At 40.3% G+C, this 25,774-nt stretch overlaps 1 protein-coding gene and 1 long non-coding RNA gene across 2 annotated transcripts in view; one reads left to right on the top strand and one right to left on the bottom strand.

The window, feature by feature from the left end:
• The window catches only part of STIMATE (STIM activating enhancer), a 67,663-nt gene that overhangs the window by 35,293 nt on the left and 6,596 nt on the right, over window positions 1-25,774 (bottom strand). The window contains exons 2-3 of the mRNA XM_020971547.2: window positions 5,927-5,975; window positions 4,170-4,265 (exon numbers count right to left, since the gene is read on the bottom strand). Coding sequence (XP_020827206.1) covers window positions 4,170-4,265; window positions 5,927-5,975 — 145 coding nt within the window. The remainder of the gene's footprint in view (window positions 1-4,169; window positions 4,266-5,926; window positions 5,976-25,774) is intronic.
• Window positions 7,554-14,126, top strand: LOC144456767 (uncharacterized). Its single transcript, XR_013485862.1, has 2 exons — window positions 7,554-7,962; window positions 12,680-14,126. It is a non-coding gene; the product is annotated as an uncharacterized LOC144456767 (long non-coding RNA).

Raw genomic sequence — 25,774 nt, 5'->3', positions numbered from 1 at the left:
AATGGTATTTGACATTTGCATTGCATTTAAACATTTTTAAAGTATTTATACACCTGTTCTCCTGTAGTTTGTATAACATTCCTGTGAAGCAGGGAGGGTCAGGACTTATTATCCCACTTTACAGCTAAAGAAACTGAGGCCCAGAGAGAGCAAGGAATCTCTCCAAAATCACAGAGAATCCAAGTTTCTTTATTCTTAAGCCATAGCTTCCTCTATGATGTACAAGGTACTTCTGGCCATCTCAGCATTACAGTGATGGGGTGATGGGACCTGGACCCTAAAAGGAAAAGACCATGTCTTTGAAAGCAACCGAGTCCCTGAATTTTCCCATACATTTCAGCAGTGCAGTTCACAGCCGCCTCCACCCAAAGTAACTGACCCATCCGGGACCACCCAGATTACCTAATTAGCTTATACTCCTTTCACAAGTAGCTCTTGGCCCATTTGCCACTCCTTAATCCCAGTCCTTTCTGTATATAAACATCAGTCTCACCTTCATTAAGCTGCAGATTCCTTAAGATTCTGGAAGCCACTATAGGCTACAATTAACATTGTCTTTTGATTGGAAGATGGTTTGAATGCATGAATTCATTCCAGGCAGATGTGGCCCTGTACCCTGACATTTCAGGGCTCCATGCAACCCCAAAACATATCAACAGGACCGTCCATATACATCTGGTCTCTCTTAGTAAAGAGGTAAGATCTACCTAAAGATATGAGGATTTAATCATTTTATTTGCTTGAAATAAATCAATAAACTCTAAGACTACAATAAGTGAGAATTCTCCCCTTATTAATTTGCCAATGATGATGTCGTATCTCAAGAGAGGAAATAGGGTGCCTAAAAAAGCCCCAGCCCCCTGTCTCCATACTATGCAACACCCATACTATCCCAGACAGGCTGGCAACTACTCCAGTTCTAAAAACCACACGGAATAATAATGAAATTGATAACAGTAACATCAACAAAGTTTATGCAGCACTTTTAAGTTTTCAAAGTGCTTTACAAACATTATCTTATCAATCTTAATAGCATCTACTTCACAACAACCCCACAATAACCCCATTTTACAGAGAAAACCAAGACAGAGATGAAGCCCAGGGTCACCTAGGCAATAACAGGCAGGACTAGAATTCAGATTTTCCTGCCTCCAAGCTCAGTGTTCTATCCACTATGCCATCTAGCTGCCAAATGAGATAACACAGGTAAAATATTTTGAAAACCTTAAAATGATGTATAAATGAGGAACAGAGAGTCTTACCCCAGTTCTATCTCATGAGAAAGGGGGAGATTATCTAGTAGGAGGGAGTGGTCTATTAACATGTCAAAAGCTTCGGAGGGAACAAGAAGAAGGCCAGCCAATGTGATGACTGTTGCGTCCCACACTTTGTGACCCTGTGGACCATGTGACACCCATACTGTCTGTGGGGTTTTCTTAGCAAAGATACGGAAATGGTCTGCCATTTCCTTCTCCAGTGGATCATGGCAAACAGAAGTTAAGTGACTTGTCCAGGATCATATAGCTAATAAGTGTCTAAGGCCCAATTTGAACTTCAGGTCTTCCTGATTCCAGGCCCAGTTCTCTACTGAGCCACCTAGCTGTCTCTTAGGATTTGATGACTAGGTCACTGCAAAAATTTGAGAGAACAATTTCGGCAAAACGGTAGAAATGTAAGCCAGACTACAATGAGACGAAGAAAAATTAGGTAGTGAAAAAGTGGGGACAGTGGTATAAACAACTTTTTCAAGAAACCTGAAGTAAAGGGGAGAGAGAAGGGATCCTGAATTAGGCCCTCATCACCTCTACCATAACCATCTCTAATTGGTCTTCCAGCCTCTCACTTCTCTAATCCATCCTCCATACAGCTACCAAAATAATCTTCAAATCCTAGTCTAAGCTTCCACAGTTCCTTATAATCATTAAGATGAAAAAAATACAAGCTCCTCAGCTTGGCATTCAAAGCCCAGCGTACTCTGGTCTCAGTTTACTTTTCTAAGTTTATCAGACACTTCTCCCTTTCACACACTCCAAATTTCAGCCAAACTGCCTCAAGCCATTGCTTTAATTCATCATTTCACTTGCTGGCCACAAGCCTAGAAGATTCCCCAAAAGATGCAAATTATCTACTTATCTGTGGCAAGTCTGGGTGAAATGTAAACTATTTTAAGGCAAGGGCTGGGTTTTTGAACTTTGTATTTCTTATCTCCAAGCACAATAGGTGTTTAATTAGTGCTGGTAGAACTGAACCACAAAACAGACAGACTGAATAGGGATGGTTGTTTGTTTGGGCAGAATTCAGAACAGAACAATAAATTCCCAGCTCCTGGCAACAGTATATAGACTAAATTTCAGTCGAATGTGCTACAGTTGGAGAAGCAGCTGGTCACCTGTTTTACGAGCAAGTGCTCCACCAGAACTCCAGGCTCCTTGTTAAGTGAGAGGCACAGCACAAGCTGCACACAGATTATAAGATATGGATAATTAAGTACCTATTGGCAAACCATCCATTTTGTGACAGTACTTGTATCCCCTCCACACTCGAACCTCACATTGTCTGGAGTAGAAAGGAAGTACCCTGAGTGAAGGTCTCCTACATACCATGGCCACTCTAATCCAAGCCCTAAGGCCTCTCCTCCGGACTACCGCAATTGCCTGCCTCTTGTGCAAGCCATTAATTTTGCTCTCATAATTCTCATTTCTCTTTTGAATCATTCAGAAACAGTAGGTTGTGGTTCCATGTTCTCACATTCACTTCTTTCTCATCTATCAAGTACTGGCTCCTTTTCCTTCGTTTTGCAGTATTTATTCACAGATGCCTGACCTTGGTTTCCTTGGTGCCTGGATCTTCAAGTATCTTAGCCTCCTCTCATCATGGATGATTCACAGTTTGCTGGCTCAGGTCTCTGCCCCAAGTGGCTTTTGGTTGGTCAGAATCAGCCCCAGGTAGATGCTCCTTCCCTCGGGCTTAGTAGAGCACGCAGACTCAGATAGACACAGAGACACATACACACATACACACACACACACACACACACACACACACACGGAAGCTGGGGCTTCCATGGCACTGGAAAAGAGGGACCAAGGACTGGGGGACGGGAGAAGTTTTTGTTGTAAGTCTGTGTCAGGTACCCAGGTGTGCTAGGGCAGCCTTGCTGCTGGTAGTGGGGAAGGTAGGGAGAGGTGTTGCATGAGTAAAGCTTCAGCGAGCATCACGTCATGGGTTCTGTTTTGTTTTTTATCCATAACTGAAATTGCTTTATCTTTGGCCTACAATTTCTGTTTTAGAGAGGTTTGAGAGTGTGGGGATCAGAGAAAATGTCTAGTCTTTTATCTTGTTGCTTATATGACTCGGAAGTCTGCCACAATCACCTAAATGATCTCCCAGTGTCTCTCCTTTCTGGTCCATCACTGACATAGCTACCAAATGGATGTTCTTAAAGTGCAGGTCTAATAACCACGTCATTCCTTTGCACTAGAACCTTCAGTGCAATACCCTCTGTTTGGCATTCAAAGCCCTTCAGAGCCTGGCCTTAGCTATTATCCCTCATACACTTTAGGCCTCCTTGTCATTTCCTGTATGCCACATCCCATCTCCTAAGTCTATGCTTCCACTTCCATTCTATTCCTCACACATGGAATACTCTTCCTCCTCACTTCTACCTCTTGGAATGCTGAGTTCCCTTCAAAGCTCAGCTCAAGGGCCAGTGCTTTCAACTGGCCTTTTCTGATTGGTGGGGCAGTTTAGGTTCCTTCTCAGTCCCTCACTCCACCCCAATCCCCAAGCCAATCGCTGTTTTCTTTTTGTACATATCTTGTATTCACTTATCTGTAAACATGCTGTATGTTCCTAATAAAACGTAAGCTCCTTCAGGGCAACAACTCACTTTTGAATTTGTATTCCTAGGACTCAGCACACAGTAAATGCTTAAATCAATGCAAATTAATTGATCTAACAGGGCAGAGATGTACTACAGATGAGAAATAAACAAAAATGGGTGAAAGGCTCTTCAAAACTGAAAGCGGTCTAAGAGGAAGAACAGAGACCCATCATTTGCCTATAAGAAGCCCAAATTCTTATGTCTCTTGGGAAAGGAATAGATCGAGGCCAACAGAGTGTGTGCAAGTGAAGTTTGGGCAAAGCTATGTCAAACACAGAATACTTACAGTGAACAAGGGTCCTCTTCAGTAAGGTCTGATAAATAGACATTCGCAAAGTGGATGAACAACATTCCTATGGCTTGTTTTGAAGTGTCTAGAAACCTATACAGAAAAAGAAAGAGTGAACAATCAAAAGCAATGACTGAAAGAAATGGGAGGCTTTCATCTCCCAAAGACAAGCACAGTATCAGGGAATTACTGGATGGAAAGAAAGCTGAGAGATGCAACAGGTCTATAAGCCCACATTAGAGAGAGATATTTCTCCCATTTCATCTCTCACTAGGATAGTCAAAGACAATTTATGGTTGGCATTTTGCCAGCTTCAGATACCATCAACAATATGACATTTGACAGGCCCACCATTACTACCAGTCACTAAGATTAAAACTACTTTTTGCTCTTCCATCTGATTCATTTACAATTTTTAAAATGTGACCTACTTGCTTCATACTGAAGTCCAAAAAACCTCATTTTAAAGACTCACCATTTGAGATTTGTTGGTAAGGTCTGACTTGGTGCAAGACTGAAAGGTACACAACATTATCACCCCCCTGCCCCCCCCTTACACCTTGCAACAATCTGAGCTGCTGCCATTTAAACAATGAGTGAGCGACGGAAGAACATCAGAGGTTGCCAGACCTCTGCACTGGGCTTGAAGGAAGTGTTGCTCTGTGCATGACACAGGTGTGGCTAAAAGGCAAAGTGTAGGATCTCAGTTTTTCATTACAGACACAAACTCCCCAAGAAAGCCCACAGATCTGTTTGTGACTGCCCCTTTACTTCCCAAGCTTATGTGTCCACTGCTGTGGTTTCCCATGGCTTCCAGCTGTGCCACATCTTTGAATTACAAAGCAGATGGATGAGAAACAAAGACTTGAACACAGAATGCTAAAGTTGCAACATATGTGGGAGAAAGAGGGTGTCTTTCTTGGAGTACCCAAAGTCTCAGTTAATAGTGGGTCTCTTTGTGACCACATTTCCTGAGAGGGGATTTTTAGTAATAAAAATGGCCAAGACAGTATATAAGATATTCTAACAGAGCTTTCACTGGCAATAAGTTCAACATGAGTGAAGTACATGGTGCTAATTCTCTAAAGAACTTGACAAAGGGATGTCTTGCAGTGATTCTGTCATAGGATTTTACCCATGTGGAGACTGCCTGCTTTACTGGTGGCAGGGCAGATACCCAAAGAAGTGGTTTAAAAGTTCATCTCCAGAAGAACTGTCTCTTTCCTTTTAAGTGGCTCTGTGCAGCTTTCTTTCAGAAGCACTACCATCGTACCCCCAAGGGGAAAAGTTGCAGTATTACTGGCCAGCCTTTAACTTAAGTAACATTGAAGAATAAAAGAACCAGCAGCCAAAAGGCAGCATTAATATAAATTTGGAATGACAGACTTGATCTCCAAATTATGACTATTACATATTCAAGTTCACAGACTCCATCATAAGTGGATTCTAACTCATTAGCCTATCAAACTCTGAGAAGTCATCAAAAGAAGAGCCTGCAGGAGGAAATTGATGAATTAGTATTAGCTTGTCTTCAAAAACTGGAAAGCAGAGGGATGGTGCAATAAGAAAAGAATTTTTTTTAAATACCAGGAGAAAAAGATTCTCTTTTATCTTTCATATTCCCCAGATATTTGACTCTATAAAAGGCTTCCAAGTATTTTATGTCCCATGTTAGTGATGACTCTTCTTTTTTCACTAAATGAGCAGCTCACACACATAAAAGCATGCTAAAGCCATTAATACTTAAAACTTACCATATCCTCCATGGACGCCTTTCATGCTTTGGTTCTCTGAAGCGTTTGACTGAAAGAAAGGTAAAGACAGTCATTGTGGATTCCCCAAGAAACAGGATAAAGATGGATGATTAGCACACTAAGTGTATTCACAAGACTGAATTAAAGTCTTTATACCGAACATGTGTCAAGATAAGAAATATCCAACAAAAAGTTTATAACTTCTTACAATACTTTAAGAATGTATAATTTTGAAGCAGAGCCAAGATGGTGGAGTAGCAGGAAGCAGTACAGTAAGCTTCACTCCACAAACTTCTCCCACAGAGCTAGAAAACACATCCTAATCCTAATGGAGAAATCTAGAAAAAAAAAATTAGTGAGTCACTTCTCTAGGCCAGTTCAGCATAGGGAGATAAGACAGGGAGGCCTGTGGTCATTAGAAACAGGACTGGCAGAAAGCAAACTGCATTTGGAGCACTCCAGTGCCCAGGAAGAGGCTATACAATAGGGAAAGAGAAAGGTCCCGTACTAGTACTGAGGCATCTCCAGACTAACATTGGTCTAGAGATGCTCCAACATGCCATAGGGATGCCTACTGGCAGCATTGCTCCCCACAGTTCCAGGTCACAATTGCAAGTTGGACTGAGAAGGGGACCTGCATTGGCGAGGGGGGAGGACCTGGATGGTACACTGAGAAAAGAGGAAGTTCAGGAGCCAGCAGCCGAGGCAGGGTGACTCACACTCCAGGTGCTAAGCAGGGTCTCATTAAAGCATCCAGGTCAGCCTGCAGAGGAATAATCAAGGAAGAAATCCAGACCAAGGGGCAGTCTACAATTTTTCCACTCTAAACCAAGAGAGCTTTACAGTTAGTTGACAGGGGTAGAATCCAGAAGCAGTCTACTACTAAACAGATCTGAACCTAGGTCAAGAACTTGCAGAGTTCAGCCTGGGGGAGGCAGTAGTAAGACTTTGCCCTGGATTGAATCACCCTGGGAGCACTGAAAGATTCTGAAAAAACTCCAACTTGTCTCTGAGATGCTGGAATAATATAATACTCAATACCCCTAAAAAAGCAACAACAAGACCAGACCAGACTTTCCTGTAGCAGTGTGGAGGAGCCCAACCCTAACATCAAGTCTGAAGCCAGGAAGCAGGCTGAAAGGGGTAAAGAGAGGCCCGTGGAGACTCCACCATAATGGGCTATTATAATGATTAGTGATTGGGATTATCAAGATACAAAAGAAGAATAAAATAATGGCAAAACACCTACAAGAAATGTCTCAGACAAAAACACAGCTTGGGCACACACTTGACTAGGATTCCTGGAAGAGATGAAGCAAGAATTGGAAAAAAAAGTTTTTAAATATTTTTACAAATTGTTGGGGATCTGTAAGGATGTAGAGGACCACAGGCTGTTCTTGAGGTCTCACTGATGGGCGGAGGCCCCTCTCAGGTGACTGATCTATGAGCAAGATTGCCTGGTTCGGTGCTCCATTCTATGCATCTCTAACTTCCCTAGTTACTCATTAGTCATTAACAGTGTATTTGTGATTGGTGACAGATATGTGCACAGACTGTGCGTACACTGTCCTTGAGCACAGCATGGGTTATACGTCATTGTAACTTGAGAAAGAGTTCCTGTTATTTTACTATATAAGTAAGTGCTTTGCTAAAAATAAACGGAGTTGCTGCCATCCTGTCTCCCGCCTCATCAATGCGTGTTCAGAGTGAAAGATCAAGCTGGTCTTGATTCTTCAGGTGATTGGGAAATCCTAGGTCCTGGGTAGGCTCTGTAGCCGAGTGAACTAGTTGTGCACAATAAACTGGCGCCCAACGTGGGGTTGCACTGCTGCCGTGAAGCTGCACTGAAGATATGGAGAGTAAGACAGCTGCATGAAGCAGTTGGGAAACGTCTGGACCAAGAAGACGCGACACCCACATCAAGATATTGAGGTCTGTTGGAGCCAGGCAGCCTCCTTGTGAGAGGTCTCCAACTCGTACCCCGTTGCAAGACTACGGAGTGGCAAGAGAATTTCTTACCATGAGGCAAAATCTAGGTAAACTCTCAGATGAGGAACAAAATGTTAGAGTAATATATCAAGTGATCAAGGAACAGGGGTGCTCGGTAACTCCCAAGAAAATAAGAGAGTTTCTAGACATTATTGATATAACATCTCCATGGCTTCCAAGGGAAGGGAGTTTAGATTTACAACCATGGAAGATAGTGGGGGAACAAATGACAGAATTTTATAACACCAAAGGCCTGAAATCAGTTCCCCTGGGCACTTTCACTATATATAAGCTTATAAAAATGGGCTTGCAAGCTGACATACAGGGTGAGAAGAGAAAATTCCCTGCCTGTACTCAAACAACTTCTTTGTTGTGCTCACCTAACGGAAGAGACCTAAGATTTATAGGTTATATCGTGACTTAGCTGAAGCTTCAAAACCCCCTCCACACTCTCCACATCCTGAGCTGTTAGATAGACTCAAGCACCATGAGGAGAGATCCCTATACAATTACAGATTGTTTTGCCTTTTATAAAAACCAAAACCTTAAGAAAAATTTTGCTTGGTTTTAGAACCATGAAAAGAGGAGATAAAATAAAATAAAAATAATATTATTTCATTTGTGTAGGGAATTTCTGACAAGTTTCTCGCTTTTGGATTCTCTCTGTCATTTTGTTCTATGTTTGTCTGTGTCTGTGTGAATGATGGTCTGTGATTAATGTTTATAATTTATTTGATCTTTCACTGCCAGGCAGCCAAGGGCTGCAACTGGGTTCTGAAATGCTGATAGTGACTTTCTCCCCGTCCCCCTCCCTAATACCAGCTGCATTCCCGGGAGCGGGTGGATGGGGGAGAGAATGGGAGAAAAAGTACTTCATTATTTAGGTAATATAATTTGACAAAAGGCAAGAAAGTTTAAACATACAGGAATAAAGAAAAGTATGGATAGAAAGAATAATATAATCTGTTTGCATGAATAGCAGGAATAGATGATTTGAGAGTAAAAGATTTGGAAACTTTTGGAGAAAAAAATTCTCTTTCTTTTTTGCATTCTAAGGCTCTGGCCAAAGCTTTGGGTGTAAGATTGAAAGATTATGTTGAAAAATATTCTCTTCCTTTCTCTCGAATTCCAACCCTGGCCAGGTTGGGGTGGGGGAGAAAGAGGGAAAGATAAGGAGGACGAGTTTTCCTCTTAAGATCAAAAAGAAAAGTTTTTAAGTATTGGAACACAATCTAAAGATAATTTAGTTCATTCACATTAGCAATATGCATGTTTCAAGTTTTAAAAATCTAGTCTCATTACAAATTGGTACACTTTTATGTGTTATGTCAAGCAATTTTTAATAATTTAGATGTTATTAAAATGTGAACTAAAAGAAACTGAAAGGTAGTGAGATAACTGTGTAAATCCAGCTAAATTATTTTATCAAGTCCGGTTAATCTTGTTCTATGATTTTTTATAACTGTCATTTAGAAAATCAGGTATTTCTGTCTTTACCTATGATTAAAGAACAGCTTAGAGCTAAAACAATTTAACTATCACTCAGGAAAATTACCAAATTGTTAACTAAGTTATTTGAAGTTACTGTTTTAAAGTTAAGACCTAGAATTTTTAATTACTTCTGAGAGAAAAGGAGGGGCACAAGGCAATTCCCTTAACTTTGTAAGCTTGCCAAAAGCTCCTACCAGCTGTGTACCAAGGTCATCTGCTCTGAGAAAAGAATTTGTTTATGTTATTGAATTCCTAAACAATTCATTTAGCTTACTGCAAAACTGTAACTTTATATAAATAATTTCTAATAATTGGCTTTCTCACCAAGACAAGTTTAAATGTGGGAAAGAAAGGATGTTAAGTAAAATTTCTTATATATGTGAGACCTAGTAAATCTTTATTGCTTATTGCATTTCTATGAAAATAATTAACTGTATCTGGCTTTAAGCCATAATCAGTGAAACTTACTGCTTGAGGTAAAAGACTCTTAGAACTATAATTAATTTTGTTTTGAGTTTGAATTTGGGTATAGTTGTCTCATTAAATCAGTATTTCCCATTTTTCCTATTGTGATCCTTTAAGGAGGAATGTTTCTTACCATGTGCCGAAATTTTGTTCATAACACTATTAAACTTGTTAGTCAGAAATATTCCCAGACAAAAATAATTTATTATATGGATGATAAACTTTGCAGTTGTCCTACTACTACCAAACTCTCCTTATTAATGCCCAAGTTTTAACAAGCCTTTCAGTCTCATAGATTTATAATTACCCCTGACAAGGTACAAAAGGTATCACCCTTTGCTTACTTTAGGTATATTGTTCTACAGTCTACAAGCATACCACCAAAATGTTACAAATTAATCAAGATTCCTTGATAATTTTTAATAAGTTTCATACAATTTTTATGGATATTAATTACTTTTAGCTTGTCTAATAAATCACCACTAATCAATTATTTTAAGATGAATTTAAACTACTAGGATAACAGATAGCTAAAACTCAATTCATTTCCCCTTAATTTGTGGGTGCGATATTTTACATTTACTGAGAGCTGTTATTTTCTCCCGCCCACTGTTTGTGCTTTTTCTATCCATAAAACTGACAAAATACAAAATGAAATCTAATGAACTTGTTTGGGTTCCTTAAAATTCACCTGTTTCTATTATTGCAAAGAAGTTAGGAAAATTAAGATGCTTTATGACTTCCCAGCCTTTGATAGTTATTGATTTAAAAGATTGCTTTTTTACTATTCCATTACAAAAAGCTAAAAATGATACATTACATGGATGACATTTTATGTGCTCATCCTAATCCTGAAGTGTTAGAAGAAATTTTACAAAAAACACAAGAATTGTTGCAAAGTCATGGGCTTCAAATAGCCCCAGAAAAGATTCAAAAACATCCACCATTTCAATATTTAGGCCATCAAATACTTCAAGAGAAAATAGTTTTACATCCACCAACAATAGACCTACAAAAATTGAAAACACTTAATGATTTTCAGAAAATTATAGGAGATATACAGTGGCTTCGGTCACAGGTTGGCATTCCAAATTATAAACTGATACCCTTGTATGATTGCCTTAAAGGTGATCCTCAATTAGATTCACCCTGGATACTGACCCCTGAGGCAAAGCAAACATTGTTGTATATTCAGGAACAAGTAGTTGGAGCACACACAAACAGGATTGATAGGCATGAAAGCGTGGAAACCTCTATATTTAACACCTCAAATTCTCCAACAGCAGTAATACATCAGAAACAAAGGCTTTTAGAATGGGTATATTTACCATCTCAGTCAAAAAACACTTTAAGTAATTATATGGTCCTGATAGGGGACTTAATACATAAAATTGATAACAGATGTTTAAAATTATGTGGCACGCATCTGGAAGTCATATACCTTCCATTTTCTCAACAAATAATTGAAATGGCAATACAAACAATGCCCAACTGGCAAGTGAATATCAATTTGAAGCTTGTGTATGGAAAATCCCTTAAATATCATGTAATCTTTGAGAATTGGCCTTGAATACAACCCACACATACATCCGGTGAACCCGCATATGGAATTATATCTTTACTGATGCCACAAAGATGAATAAGGCTTCTATCTGGTGCCCTAAAAGAAAGGAATTACAGGTGATTAATACACCTTTTACCTCCACACAACAGAATGAATTATATGCTGTCTATTGTGCCTTTCACAAATATAAGGAGCCAATGAATATCATCACAGATAGTAAATATGTAAAAGGAATCCTAAAACACCTAGAGACTGCAATAATAAAAAATACTGGTAATAATATCTGTCAGTTGCTTCATGATATACCACATTATATACAGAATAGGACAGAAAAATTTTATGTTTTGCATGTTCAGTCCCATACTCTTGCTCCAGGACCAATTTTTGAAGGTAATGATTTTGTTGATAAATCTTTTAACAATGAATGTGGAAATAGCAAGGAATAGTCCTAATCAATTACATTTATCTGCTAGGTCTTTAAGAACTTTATATGGCATAACAAAATCACAAGCACGTGAAATTGTTAAGCGCTGTGCTACTTGTGTGCCTTTTCAGCCCCCTTTTCATGTTGATGTACACAACCCCAAGCGACTTACACCTAATGCCTTATGGCAAATGGATGTTACTCATTATTCTCCCTTTGGAAGACAAAAGTATGTTCATGTTTCCATTGATACTTATTCAGGCTTTATTTTTGCTACTGCTTAAGAGGGTGAGGCTGTCCACTATAGTATTAATCATTTGCTTCATTGTTTTTCTTTTGCTGGCCCACCTCAATGCTTAAATGATAATGGTCCTGCATATATTTCACAGGGTTTTAAAAAGTTTTGTACTAAGTTCTCTATTAGTCACACTACTGGCCTTCCTTATAATCCTTTGTGGTCAGGCCATAATTGAACGCGCCAATCGTACATTAAAGATGGTACTCCAAAAACAAAAAGGGGAGCTAAGGGATCCCCATGGCATCAGTTAAACACTGCACTCTATACTATAAATTATTTAAAATTCGACAGTTGTAACCTCTCTCCTGCAATGAAATATCTGGCAGGAAATGACAACAGTACTAGTGACACCACTAAATCAAATGGCAGGAAATGACAACAGTACTAGTGACACCACTAAATCAAACAAATTCCTTTTTCCTAAACACAATATGAAAGTCATGTGGAGAGACGCTGATGGTGTCTGGCAGGGCCCAGAGCATGTGCTACCCTGGGGGCAAGGGTTTGTTCTTATTTTCACAGGTGATGGAGAACTTTGGGTCAGAAGGAAGGATGTCTGCATTATTCTTTCAGAAGGGACAAGGCAAGCAGAAAAGAAAACACAGACCAGCAAGGAATCGAAGGAGTTGAAAGAATAAGAACAAGGCACTAAACGAACTTGTAACCAAGCTGTTACTCTTGTCGTTACTGTTGGCAGTGGTACAGAACACAGCAGCAGAGACAGGAAATACAACAAGATGGACTTTTGTGACAAAATCACCATGGCCAAGACTGGCTACATGGGGAGAGACAACACCTGAAGTTATTTTATAAGAGAATGCATCTGCAGGATTGGGGAAGGAATTTAATTTTACACCTCAAAAGAATGGGTCAATTACAGTAAAGTTTAATTTTCAAAGATTGGTATGAGTCATGTTCTGATCATATTTTTGGAATAACAGACCAAAGAAATAAGTTAGCAATTGTTAGGAAGAAGAGATGTATTTCATGTGTAGTATTAGGAATTGTATTGCTTATAGCTATTATAACTGCTTCTGTACCTTTATCTCAATCTATATCTATCGCAAGAAATGAAATGGTTCAAGCTGATTTTATGAATCAATTAGTTTGCAATGTATCAAAGGGTTTTCAAGCACAAAAAAAGGATAGATGAGGGATTTTACCACATACTTGAGGGAATGAAGGAAACCATTATTGAAATAGGTGATGAATTGGATATTTTAGAATATAGAACACATTTGAAACGTGATTATAGGTATGAATTCATTTGCCTTACCAATGTTAAATACAATGACTCCCAATGGGAGTGGCAGAGAATACACAGACACGTGAATGGGCTATTTGGGAATTCTACTGTTGCACTGGATATTGATGATTTATTATGAAATTGCTGATGATATTGCGAGGGCGGCTGATGGAAGATTTGATGCCAGATAAGACTGCCCAACATATACTTGATTGGCTAGATGAACTCTGTAACCCTTTTGATAACCTTCAACATTGGCTTATGTCTTTATTATCTTCTTTATTGCCATTATGTTTGCTATTACTGGCCATGCTGTGTTTTGGACCGTGTTTGCTCAGGTGCATTGCTAATCTGATAAAGGACCTTGGGACTGAGCTTCATATGCTCCATCTCCAGCAAAAACAAAAAGGGGGAGTTGTTGGGGATCTGTAAGGATGTAGAGGACCACAGGCTGTTCTTGAGGTCTCACTGATGGGTGGAGGCCCCTCTCAGGTGATTGAGCAAGACTGCCTGGTTCGGTGCTCCATTCTATGCATCTCTAACTTCCCTAGTTACTCATTAGTCATTAACAGTGTATTTGTGATTGGTGGTAGATATGTGCACGGACTGTGCATGCACTGTCCTTGAGCACAGCATGGGTTATATGTCGTAACTTGAGAAAGAGTTCCTGTTATTTTACTATATAAGTAAGTGCTTTGCTAAAAATAAACAGAGTTGCTGCCATCTTTTCTCCCGCCTCATCAGTGCATGCTCGGAGTGAAAGATCAAGCTGGTCTTGATTCTTCAGGTGATTGGGAAATCCTAGGTCCTGGGTAGGCTCTGTAGCTGAGTGAACTAGTTGTGCACAACAGGATACAAAGTCTAAAATGTTCATAACTCCATTTGTAAAATGAGATGTTTGACAGTCTCTAAGGTTTCTTCCAGATCTTATTCTCTTCTAAGAAAGAAGCACAACCTAAGTGCACGGTGGTAACTTTATAATGTTACATTAGCATGTGACCCAAGATCTTACATTCTTGGACTCCTACTGAGCCTCACTAGGATAGAGTTCCTTTTCTCAAAAAAAACCTTCAAGAGTCTAATACAGGGGAAAGACTCAATATAGATAATGACTATATACATTACATACATGTTAAATGCATTAAGTTTGCAAAACAAGAAGTCTGAATAGAAAGGATTCAAGAGGGTGAGGGGTAGAAGGGAATCAAGACCTCACAGATGAGACAGTTTTGAGGCAGCTTCAAGGAATTCAACAACACAGAAACAGCGTAACTCTGAGCAACTGAAGAGCATGACTGGGCTCTGGTGTGCTGAACAGGCCTCCTCTCCAGGGAGCATTATGCTCCTTTGCCAGCTTCCCGTAAGAATGTGCCCTCCCTCAGCTTTTCCATTTTCTTTTGTGTATTGTCTTCCTCATTAGACTGTAAGCTTCTCAAGGTCAGAGATTGTTTTTCTTTTTCTTATTTGTATCCCCAGGGCTTAGCACAGTGCCAGGCGCATAGTAGGTGCTTTGTAAATGTTTCTTGAATTGACCTGAAAATTGAATTCAAGGCTCCACTAAGATGTCACACCTTCCATAAAAACACCCCTCATTCTCCTAGTAATATGTGCTCTCTCCCTCTTCAAATTACCTTATACATGATACTTATTTGTTTACATATTCAGTAGAATGTAAGCTTCTTGAGGCCAGAAGTGTTTGCTGTTTGTTGTTGTATCCCCAGTACCTCACACAGTACCTTACATGGTTATCAGTTAACAAGCATTTATTAAGCACTTACTGTGTGTTAAGTGCTGGAGATAGGAAGAAAAACAAAAAATAGTCCCTGCTCCCTGGAATGGAAACCAAGTACAGGTGAATGTCGAGTTACCTGGAAAGTTGAGCCCTCTATAAAGGAGTGTATGGTTCTTCCCTCCAGCTCTCCAATCAAAGGGGAGAGGCACCTGAAGGGTTCAAGAAGGTGCTGAGTATCAAGGAGTATCAAGGGGATGAGTCAATCTGCATGGTGAAGAGATTTCTCATCCTGGGGAAGGTGTGATGTTCCCTGGAGCGAAAAGCAAGCAGAGCCGTCCTTGAAGAAAGTCAAGGACACTGAGAAGCAAAGGGAGATTGCATTCCAAGCCTGACAGCCATGAAGTGAGTGGCTTCAAATGAAAAAGGGAAATTTGGAGGAAAGCCAATTTGGGGGTAGTGATGAAGATAAAATCAGTTCTCTGTTCAATATACTGAGTTTGAGATGCCTATAAGATAGCTAGACAAAGATGTCCAGCAAGTGTACAGGATGTGAAAGTGGAGTTCAGGTAAGAGATTAGGGCTGGATACTTAAATTAGAGTTATCTGGATGGATGGATAGAATACAAATTTAACAAGTGCCTACTATGTGGCACTGTGCTAAGTGCTTTACAAATATCTCATTTCATCCTAATACCATTATTACCCCCACTTTACAGCTGAGGAAACTGAGGCAGAGAAGGGTTAAGTGACTTGCCTGGGGTCACACAGCTAGTCTGAAAATTTGATAGAATTCAGTTTTATCCACTTTGCCACCTAGCTGCCTCTGTAGAGATGATACATTAATTCATGGGGAACAGATCACCAAGGGATAGAATGTAGAGAGAAAAGGGTCTTGGGGGACATCCATGCTGGGGGACAGGGGGAAGAAGAAAAGGAGGCATATGAGGATTCAGCAAAGACTTAAAAAGAACAGTCAAGCAGGAGGTAAAAGTAGGAGAGAGTGAGACACTTCCGTGGGAAGACACAGAGCCAGGAGTGTGAGTGTAAGTATAATTTATGATATATGCACAACCTGAAAATCTGCTGTTTCAGAAACTCATCAATGACAATACCACCAAATAAGAAAGAATCATGTTGTTGTTTTTAATACATGCATATTAAAATTTGCTTCACGTACCCCACAGCAACCTCTCCATTTACTGATTCTGCACAAGTGAAGATGTGACAAATTAACCCCAAACAAGTATTTTTACTTCAACTAAAGAGTTTTCTAACACTTTAGCACCAGGAGAACACAGGAAAAAGATTCCAATAACAATGTAAGGCAAGGATCTAGCATGGGGAAATAGAAAGAACACCGTATCAGGAGTGTGGAAAACTGGATTCTAGATCCCCCAGGGCTAGGAGGCCTAGGGGTACCCACTACCTGCATCAGCTTGGGCAAGTCCCTTCTTCTCTCTGGGCTTCAGTTTTCTCATCTATAAAATAAGAGGGCATATAAGTTCTTCTCATGTCTAAAATTTTTAAAGTATTATCACCTGAGCCACAGCACCTCTGATTAAGTCCTTGTGAGCCAGAGGCCAGATCATCCCCTCCCAAAAAAAAAGTGCTCATAACTTGTAAACAGAAAACTGTTTTCATATGATTTAGATTTCTTTAAAGGTCAGGAAAGACCTACTTTAAATGTTATATAAAGTCACCTACGGCTGGGAACAGCAGGAGCTAAAAATAGGCAAAGAGAGCAATCTGCACTGTGGGAGAAAGACAGGAGAGGATGACCAAGTGGGGGGGGGGAGAACTCCAGTCTGAAATGTTAAATCCAACAGACTTTGCCAACCCCAGCCAGCTCTAGTCATAACCTCTAGTGGCACTCAGCCAGGTTCTGCTGTTCTTGGCCTATCTCATTAATCCACAAAGCACAGAATGGTCATTTAAGAGAGCACAAGTACCACACAGATGGGGTAAAAAGTTAGGAATAATGGTGTGCATTTGGGCTTATGTATGTGATAATTACATAATTTAGGTTGTGTGAATGCTCCTTAGCCCACCTTAAAATATACTAATCCCCAATCACTTAAGTCAGTAAGCGTTCATAAAGCTCCCACCCTGTGCCGTGCATTATGCCAGGTGCAGGAAACAGAAAGACAAAAGTGAACACAGTCCCTGTCCTCAAATCCTAGGGGACTTGTTGTTTGGTCATTTCATTCCTATCTGACTCTTGGTGACCCAATGTGGGGTTTTCTTGGCAAAGATACTGGAGTGGTTTGCCCTTTCCTTTTCCAGGTCACTTTTACAGATAAGGAATGGAGGCAAACAGGGTTTAAGTGACTTGATAATAAGTGTCTGAAGCCAGACTTGAACTTAGGAAGATGAGTCTTCCTGACTCCAGGCTCAGCCTTCTCTCCACTGCACCATCCAGCTGCCCTATGAGGAGGAGGGAGGTCCTGAATACTTACACAAATATAAATACCTCTACACTGCCCTAACAGTCCAGGACCAAAGACCTAGCCAACCTCCTCCACATCCCCCCTCCCCAGATGACCTACTCAACACTGGAATGATTCACTGAGCAGAGCTGACTTGGTTGAGGATTAAAAGCTCAGTACTTCAACTCTGACCTACCATTATTGCCAGCCAGGACTGACTCCCTTACCCACACTCCCCACTAGTAGTACAGGAATAATCAAATCAACATTACCATTGCTAATGTAAATCACGCAATAATCTACTGCCCTACAGCTCTACCTCACAGGGTTGTTGTGAGGGTTAAATAAGATAATATTTGTAAAGCACTTAGCACAACGCCCCACTGAAAAATGCTTGCTCTGTTCTCCCCATCCTGCAACTCCCACCTAGGAATCCTTGTGATTCTCAGGGAAGGCTGCCTAGGCCACAGCTCCTTTCTTTTGCCACTACTCCCAAGTCCCTCATACTCATCCCTCCCTGTGATCCTATCCCATTCTACCCTACTATTCCCTTAGAACTGCCATATATATTATATAATATATTCCATATGCCATATATATATATGTACTATGAACATTGTGTATGTGTGTGTGTGTGTGTGTGTGTGTGTGTGTGTGTGTGTGTGTGTGTGTGTGTATATACACACACACACATGATACAGTATTTTCCCTTTTTTATAGATGGAGAAACAAGGTGAACAGGGTTAATTAAAACAAGTAAATAAATATAATATACATATACATATTTTAGGGACTATTATATATTCAAACCTCTTTAATAGCATTTCACAGAAATACAAATAATTCAAAGTAATGAAGAAAATTATTCTGGTCTACTCATTTAACCAGTAATGGTCTGATAAGTTAACTGTTCATTTGAGACACAGCAAATACCTAAAAGAGTTCATCTGTGTATCATTAATTATTCCATATTTTGAGTTTTCCTCTAATTTTGAAAAGGTCCATTTTCCCCCTTATCTTCTTCTATCCTAAGTTAACAAACTTTTAGGAGAAATGCTGCAGAATAGGCAAAACTTTTCAAGTTAATAAATAAAGTAGTCCATGATGCTTATGAAGGTGAACCCTTGAAGGATCCTCTAAGGAATTCCAAAGGGCAGTAATTTGACTGGTAGAGATACTGATGGCAATAAGGGAGAATCCTTTTTGAAGAAAGTTAGGCACAGATCTGTATTAAGGTACCTTGTAGCTGTTTCCCAACCCAGACATCTCCTCAAAGGCTAACTCAAGCTACTTCTATTCTCTAAATTTATCAACAGAGTGTCCTAACTTCTATTTCCAAACTTCTCCCAGGAAGATGGGTCACAGAAATGGAGCTGGCATAAGAAATAAAATCTTCAGTATTTTAATTTCCACATCAGGAACACTGTCATCAACCTCTGGACATTAACCTTGACTATAAGCTGTGTGAAAGCAGAGTCATACGAACTTGGTCAATTTCTGCTGAAAGATGGGAACAATTAGCACTCTGAAGCCAGTAACTGCTAGGTATGAATAGGATTCTTCTTCTCCAAACTGATACTATTAACATGCTACTATCCTGATTCAGTTATCACAGGCTTATCTATTCTCTTTATGTTCAAAGAAGTAAGGCAATTTGTAGAAGGGTAAACCAGCAGAGTGTTTCAGCTCAGCACACACTGGCATATTTTGCTCACAGTAGGTGCTCACTGCTCAAAACTGAATTCTCAAAAAGTATGAATGGGTCTGCTGTTTTTACTCTCTGATCCCAATAGAATTACACCAAAGAAATATATTTTTTCTTCACCATTTGGGAAACTTAAGAGACTTCATATGGTACTGCAATTCTAGCAGCTAAATGGCAGAAACTTACTAAAATACCTGCCATCATCCCCTTTTCCAGCACAGTGGTCTGTGAAAAGAAATCTATAACATGAAATATTAATCGAAAAGTGTGCCTCTAAATACCAAAAAGATAATTTTCTAAATATTTCAGCCCAGAATGTAGGCTATGGGAGGTAAAGGAGGAAAAAAAGCTTAAATTTCCTCTGCATTCTTGGGTCCCGTAGTACAAACACTCAGCAGGCCAAAATGCACATTCCCGAACACTTCTCTTTGCCTGGCAGCTGGGTTCTAGGCCATGGTCTTGGCCCCAGCAGAGGTAGGGAACCTGAGGCCTTGAGGCTACATTTGGCCTTCTAGGTCCTTGGGTGAGGCCAAGTTTTACAGAACAAATCCTTTTATTAAGGGGATTTGTTTTGTGAAGTTTGGATTCTAGTCAAAGGGGCACACTTGAGGACCTGGAGGGCCACATGTGGCCTTCAGACCACAGGTTCCTCACCCCTGGTTGGGGATTGCTCTGTACTTTGGATCACCTCTACTCTCAGTCCTCCCACAGCCTTGCTTCATTCCCCATTATGCAGTTATTCTCAGTTCCTCAGTGCAGTGTGCTCTTCAACATGTATTAGAAGGCAGACCTTTAACTCTGAAAAGCCTAACTTCCGTAAATTAAGTCAAAGGCCCAAATCTGCAGATCTCCCCAAAGGAACAGGGTTTCCCCAGGAAGACTAGTAAAAGTCTGCATTTGTGTAATAACTGCCTCAGGCAGCTCCATTCATCAATACTGCAAAAACTCTCAGACAGTTGGCTGGAAACCTCCAAGTTATTTCTCAGCAATACTGTGACAGAATTTCACAGCGCAACCACTGAAGATCATCAATTAAGTACAAAGACAAGTCCTGTACTAGGACAACAACAAAAGAAATAAAACCATCTCATTCATTAAAAAATTTGGAAACAACAGGAGGAATGGAAAGGTATTTTCCTAGTAGATAAAGGCAGCTCCCTATTCAGAAGACTATGGTCATGGTAATTACCTTAAAATTTAATCAGAATGTCTATGGATTTAATATACAGGACAAAGAACAATACAAGCACAATAAAGATAAGATATAACTGTTGAGGTGAAAGATCTGTGAACCTCAGAGAGCGGGAACCTTAGGCAGGAATTCCTACTACCTAAGGAAGTATTCATACCAGTAGACTGTAAACTTTCAGAGGGCAGAGAGCTAAGGGGTTAAAATAGATCTACATGATTCAGAATGGGACAGGATCAAATTCTGCCCTGCTACTCACTCTGTATGACCTCGGGCAAATCCCTTAGCTTCCCTGGGCATCCATTTCCTCATATGATAAGGGAACTGAACTAAATGGCCTCTGAGCTCCCTTCTAGTTCTAGTTATAACCCTATGAATGAATCAAAGAATGAAAAAGACATCTATTAAGTGTTTCCTATGTGCCAGGAAGAGCAGTTAAGTGGTGCAATGGACAGAGCGCCAGGCCTGGAGTCAGGAAGACATCTTCTGAGTTCAAATCTAGCCTCACCCACTTAGTAGCTATGTAACCCTGGGCAAGTCACTTCACCCTGTTTGCCTCAGTTTCCTCATCTGTATAATGAGCTGGAGTAGAGAATGGCAACCCACTCCAGTATCTTTGCCAAGAAAACCCCAAAATGGGGTCTCAAAGACTCAGACACAAGTAAAAGGTGACTAACAACTGTCCCAAGCCCTAAGGATCAAACAAAAGCAAAGACAGTCTCTGCTCTCCAGAACCTTACATTCTAACAGGAGACCATACATCTAAGGGGCTAGAAAGGTTATTTTGGTGTAGAAAGTTACAGAGGTGGTGAACACAGCCATAAAGGTGCAGAACACACCTTTTCCAACAGCAATACTGATTTGACTATCGTTCCACAACTGGAAGACAGGGATTTGGGTTGGGCTAGGTTGTGGAAATAGAAATTGGAATAAAAGAAAAAGCATGCATAGGACTACCTGAAATAGTGAGCCACATGAAGCACTCATCAAACCAGCAAAGGACCCAGTGAGGAAGAGCTGGAGATTGATCTCTATCGTAAACAGATCTCTGCTACATAATATCCTTAAAGTCAATTGTGAATAGGTAACTCACGTCCAGGAAGGTCCTTGGAAATCACTGCCATCTTGAAGCTGAAAGATGAGAAATTAATCAAGTCTTGATTCTGATTCTTTTACTGCCTATGATGCAACTTTAAGAGGCAGCATCATAAATATTAACAAAGCGTCAACATAGCACTCTGAGGTTTGCAAAGTACTTCACATATGATGACCTCATGTCTCCTATGTCATGAACCCCATAATGACATGAGGTTCCCCATTCTATAAAGGAAACTGAGATTCACAGAAATTAAATGACTAGCCCATGATCAGCCAAGGTTTGAAGCCAGAGATACCATGAGGCCTCTGGCAGCACAGACCAAGTCACTGCTGCACTTAAGAGTCAGGGAAACCTGGGTGTCAATTCTGCCTCTGACACTGGTCTGCTGGGTACCAGAGATAAGTTCATATTACTTCTCTGAGCCTCAACTCTCTCAACTAGTACCCATCTCACCAGATTCTGTAAAGCTGCAATGAGATAATATCTATAGAGCCCTTTGCAATCTTTACAATCAATACACATCAGCTATTAGTGTTACTAACAGTCAGTTGATCTTGCCTCCTTCTTCCATGTTCTCTCTACTCAAAAGACTTGCAATGCTTTTCACTGGTGGAACAAAATTACAGGTTCTCCCTTCTAGCAGGTTCACAAGACTTTAGCTCTAAAAGATAGTAGACATACTACTATGTAACCACAAACTTTTCAACCAAAATAGCCATTTAGGAGAACTAGAAAATACTAGCTCAATTCAATGACCTTTCATTTTAGCAATAAATTTTCATAAACAAGTCCAGACCCCCTCTAGCACATCAAATAGAAACATATGACCCAAATATAGTAAAAGACAACAACAATAAAAAAAATCCTCATAAGAAAAATCAAAACAAAGGAGGAAGAGGAAGCTCCAATCTGATTAATAAATACTATGAGGCAAAAGGACCAAAGTGGCACAGAGGATAGAGCTTCATTCTTGGAGTCCGGATGATGTGAGTTCAAATCTGGCCTCAGACACTTGATACGTACTAGCTGTGTGACCCTGGGCAAGTCACTTAACCCCAACTGCCTCACTAAAAAGAAAAAAAAAATCAGCAAGAAGCCCAGAAGCGAAATTGGTTCTACTCTAAGAATTCTTAGTTATTATTTTTGTTGTATTCCTAGCATACAGCACAGTAACTGGAACATAGTCAGTGTTCAATAAATATTTACTGAATGATTAATAAACTTCTTCCAAGGCAACTAAGATCTCCCTCCTGGGACTCTGGACTGTGACAGATGTGCTTTTACCTTCTCTTGCCTATCCCCCAGCCAGGGCAACTCACCTCTTGAAACTATTTTGCCTGTACTCCTCCCAATGCAACTCCGACTCCTGCCCCAAAGACCCTGGCCTCTAATACTTGAACTTTCACCTTATGTTGCCTGGAACCAGCAGCACCTCCAGTGGTCATTCCCCACCCCCTCCGACTACAGACAACCTAAACCTGTATGTGCTGTCTTCCCTTATTACAATATAAGCTCCTTCAGGGTAGGGACTATCTTGATTTTGCATCCTCAGTGCCTAGCACAGTGCTTGGCACACAGTAAGCAATTAAAAATGCTTTTTTGTTTCAATTTTTAGTATAAAGGATGAGGTAGCCTGGTACAGAGGAAAGAGAACAGGATACACAGAAAATAAATACAAAATTACTGGGGACACTAACACCTGGAGGAAATCAGGAAAGGCCTCTTGAAAGAAGCAGCACTTGAGCTAATAAACCTTGAAGGGAATTAAGGGCTCCCAAGAGGCAGAGGTGAAAAGGCTCAGAAGCAAGGAGATGGAGGAATGAATACATGTGGCTGAAAGAACAAGGGAAAAAAAATTAACAAACCTCCAAATAAAAACAAAAAATGGAATTTTTAAAAAATATAAGGAAAAATAAAATTTTAAAGAGTTTTTTAAAACAGCTAAGATCTGTTAAATATTTTTTTCTGATGAGAAAGGAAAACCAAATTACTAAAATCAAAAATTTAAAACAAACAAATAAAAAAATTACATAGGCCTCCATCACCAATTGCCCATCACACAGATGGCCCATTATGGGGCAGCTAGGTGCCTCAGTGGATAGAATGCCAGGCCTGGAGTCAGGAAGACTCCTCTTCCTAAACTCAAATCTGGCCTCAAACACTTACCAGTTGTGTGACCCTGGTTAACTCATTCAACCCCATCTGCTTCAGTTTCCTCATCTGTAAAAGAAATGGCAAACCACTTGGCCAAGAAACCCCGAAAGGGGTCATGAAGAGTCGGACATGACTGAAAAACAACTCAACAACAGATGTCCCTTAGCATTTAAAACTCACCACGCCAAAGGAAAATTCATGATCTTCCCTTCCTCAACATTGGGATCACTCCTGCCCAGGAGAGGACCTGTCCCCCACCCCTTTTCTAACCTCCCTATTTCTGTAATGGGCAGCATCATTTTTCTAGTCACCCAGGTTCACAACTCTTCACTCACCCTCACTACCCCCAAATACAATCAGCTGCCAATTCTTGTTCACAAAATTTCTCTCTCATTTCTTTCTTTTTTCTATTCAAACTACAACCATCACAGTTCAGGTCCTTATCACTTGGCTGTTTAGATAAGATATCTAATTTAGTCTCTCCCTCTGCAATAAATTCTAGACACAGCACCCAAGTTGATATACCCCTAAAACAAATCTAACTCACTTCCTGGCTTAAGTATCTGGGGCTCCTTATTACCTCCAGGAGAACAGATAAACTCCTCTGTTTGACTCTCGAAGCCCTTAACTGCCTGGCTCCAGTCACCTTTCCAGGCTTGCTACACATGCCATGCTCCCCCCTGCAGACCCTACCTGATGCTTGGTCTGGGTGACCTCACCTCTGTGCCGAGTCTTTCTTTGTCCAGGCTCCATCAGCCATAGCTGGAGTGCACTCCCTCCTCACTTCAGCACCACGGGATCCTCTACTTAATTCTTCAATGCCTCCATGCTTACATTCAATACCATTTCCTACAGAAACTCTTCAGACTTCTCCCAGTTTTTAGTAGCTTCCAATTACTTTGTCCATATTTTGTACCTAATTATCTACATAAGTTCTGTTTTCCCCCAGGAAATGTAACTGTCTTGAGAAAGACTTGATTTCTTTGTTTTTGCATGCCCAGAGTCCAGACTTTAGACTTGGTGCCTTATTATCCTAATTAATGGTTGCTGCAGTAGCCTCCTAGGTCTGTGTCCAGGCTTCAGGTTCTTTAAGAACCATTGAACCATTTCTACTTCAATCAACCAGTATTAATATTGTGTAACCCTGTTACCCTTAACCCAAAACCCTTAATATCATTAAGCAACTCCCATGAGCCAAGTGTTGGGGATAGAAATATAAAAGTGAGACAGTAGAGGAGTTTAAATTCTACTAGGGAAAGGGGAAGGGAGAGGAGATACAATATGTTACCAAATAAGTAAGTACAGGGTATACAAGAAACAAATACAATCATTAGGGTCGGTAGGGGAAAACTAATAACTGGAGAAATCACGAAAGATATCTTAAAAGAAGTGACACGTGAGCTGAGCCTTGAAGAGAGCGAGAGGTTCCAAGAGGTTAAGGTGAGAAAGGAGTTTTCCTGGCATGAGGAACAGTATGTGCAAAGGTACAAAGGCAGATAAAGGATGCAAGGAGGCAAACGCTGACTGTGCGCCTAGAAACATGGGCCAAAACCAAATTTTGAAGGCCCTCATATCAAATAGAAAGGTTTTTATTCTGTTCTAGAAGCAATGGGAGCCACTGAAGTTTCTTGAGCAGAAGAATGTCATAATAAGATCTATGAATAGCGATATGGTAGTTGAGTGGAGGAAAAACTGGTGAAGGGAGACACTGGATGCAAGGAGACCAATTAATGAAGATGCTATTACAACAGTCCATGAGAGAGATGATAATAGTCTCAGCTAAGTTGGTTGTTCTGTGAAAAGAGAAGGGGGAAACATGGAAGAGAATGTGAGGAGGTAGAAGCAACCACACTTGTCAATTGATTGGCTATGGGGGAAGGGTGAGAGAATGATCAGTCAAGGAAGATTCCCAGGTTGTGAACCTGTTTGGCTGGAAAAATGATGGTTCTCCCAATATAAATAGGGAAATTAGGAAAAAGGGGGGATAGAGCAGAAAAGATAATGAGGTTTGTTTTAGCGTTTTTTTAATTTGATGCCTACAGGACATCCAGGTAGAACTGTCTAGC

The sequence above is a fragment of the Phascolarctos cinereus genome, unplaced genomic scaffold (assembly GCF_003287225.1).
Source record: "Phascolarctos cinereus isolate Bilbo 61053 unplaced genomic scaffold, phaCin_HiC Scaffold_4;HRSCAF=312, whole genome shotgun sequence".
Lineage (NCBI taxonomy): Eukaryota > Metazoa > Chordata > Mammalia > Diprotodontia > Phascolarctidae > Phascolarctos > Phascolarctos cinereus.
The sequence above is the reverse complement of the archived record's forward strand: the minus strand, read 5'-3'. Positions and strand labels throughout refer to the sequence as shown.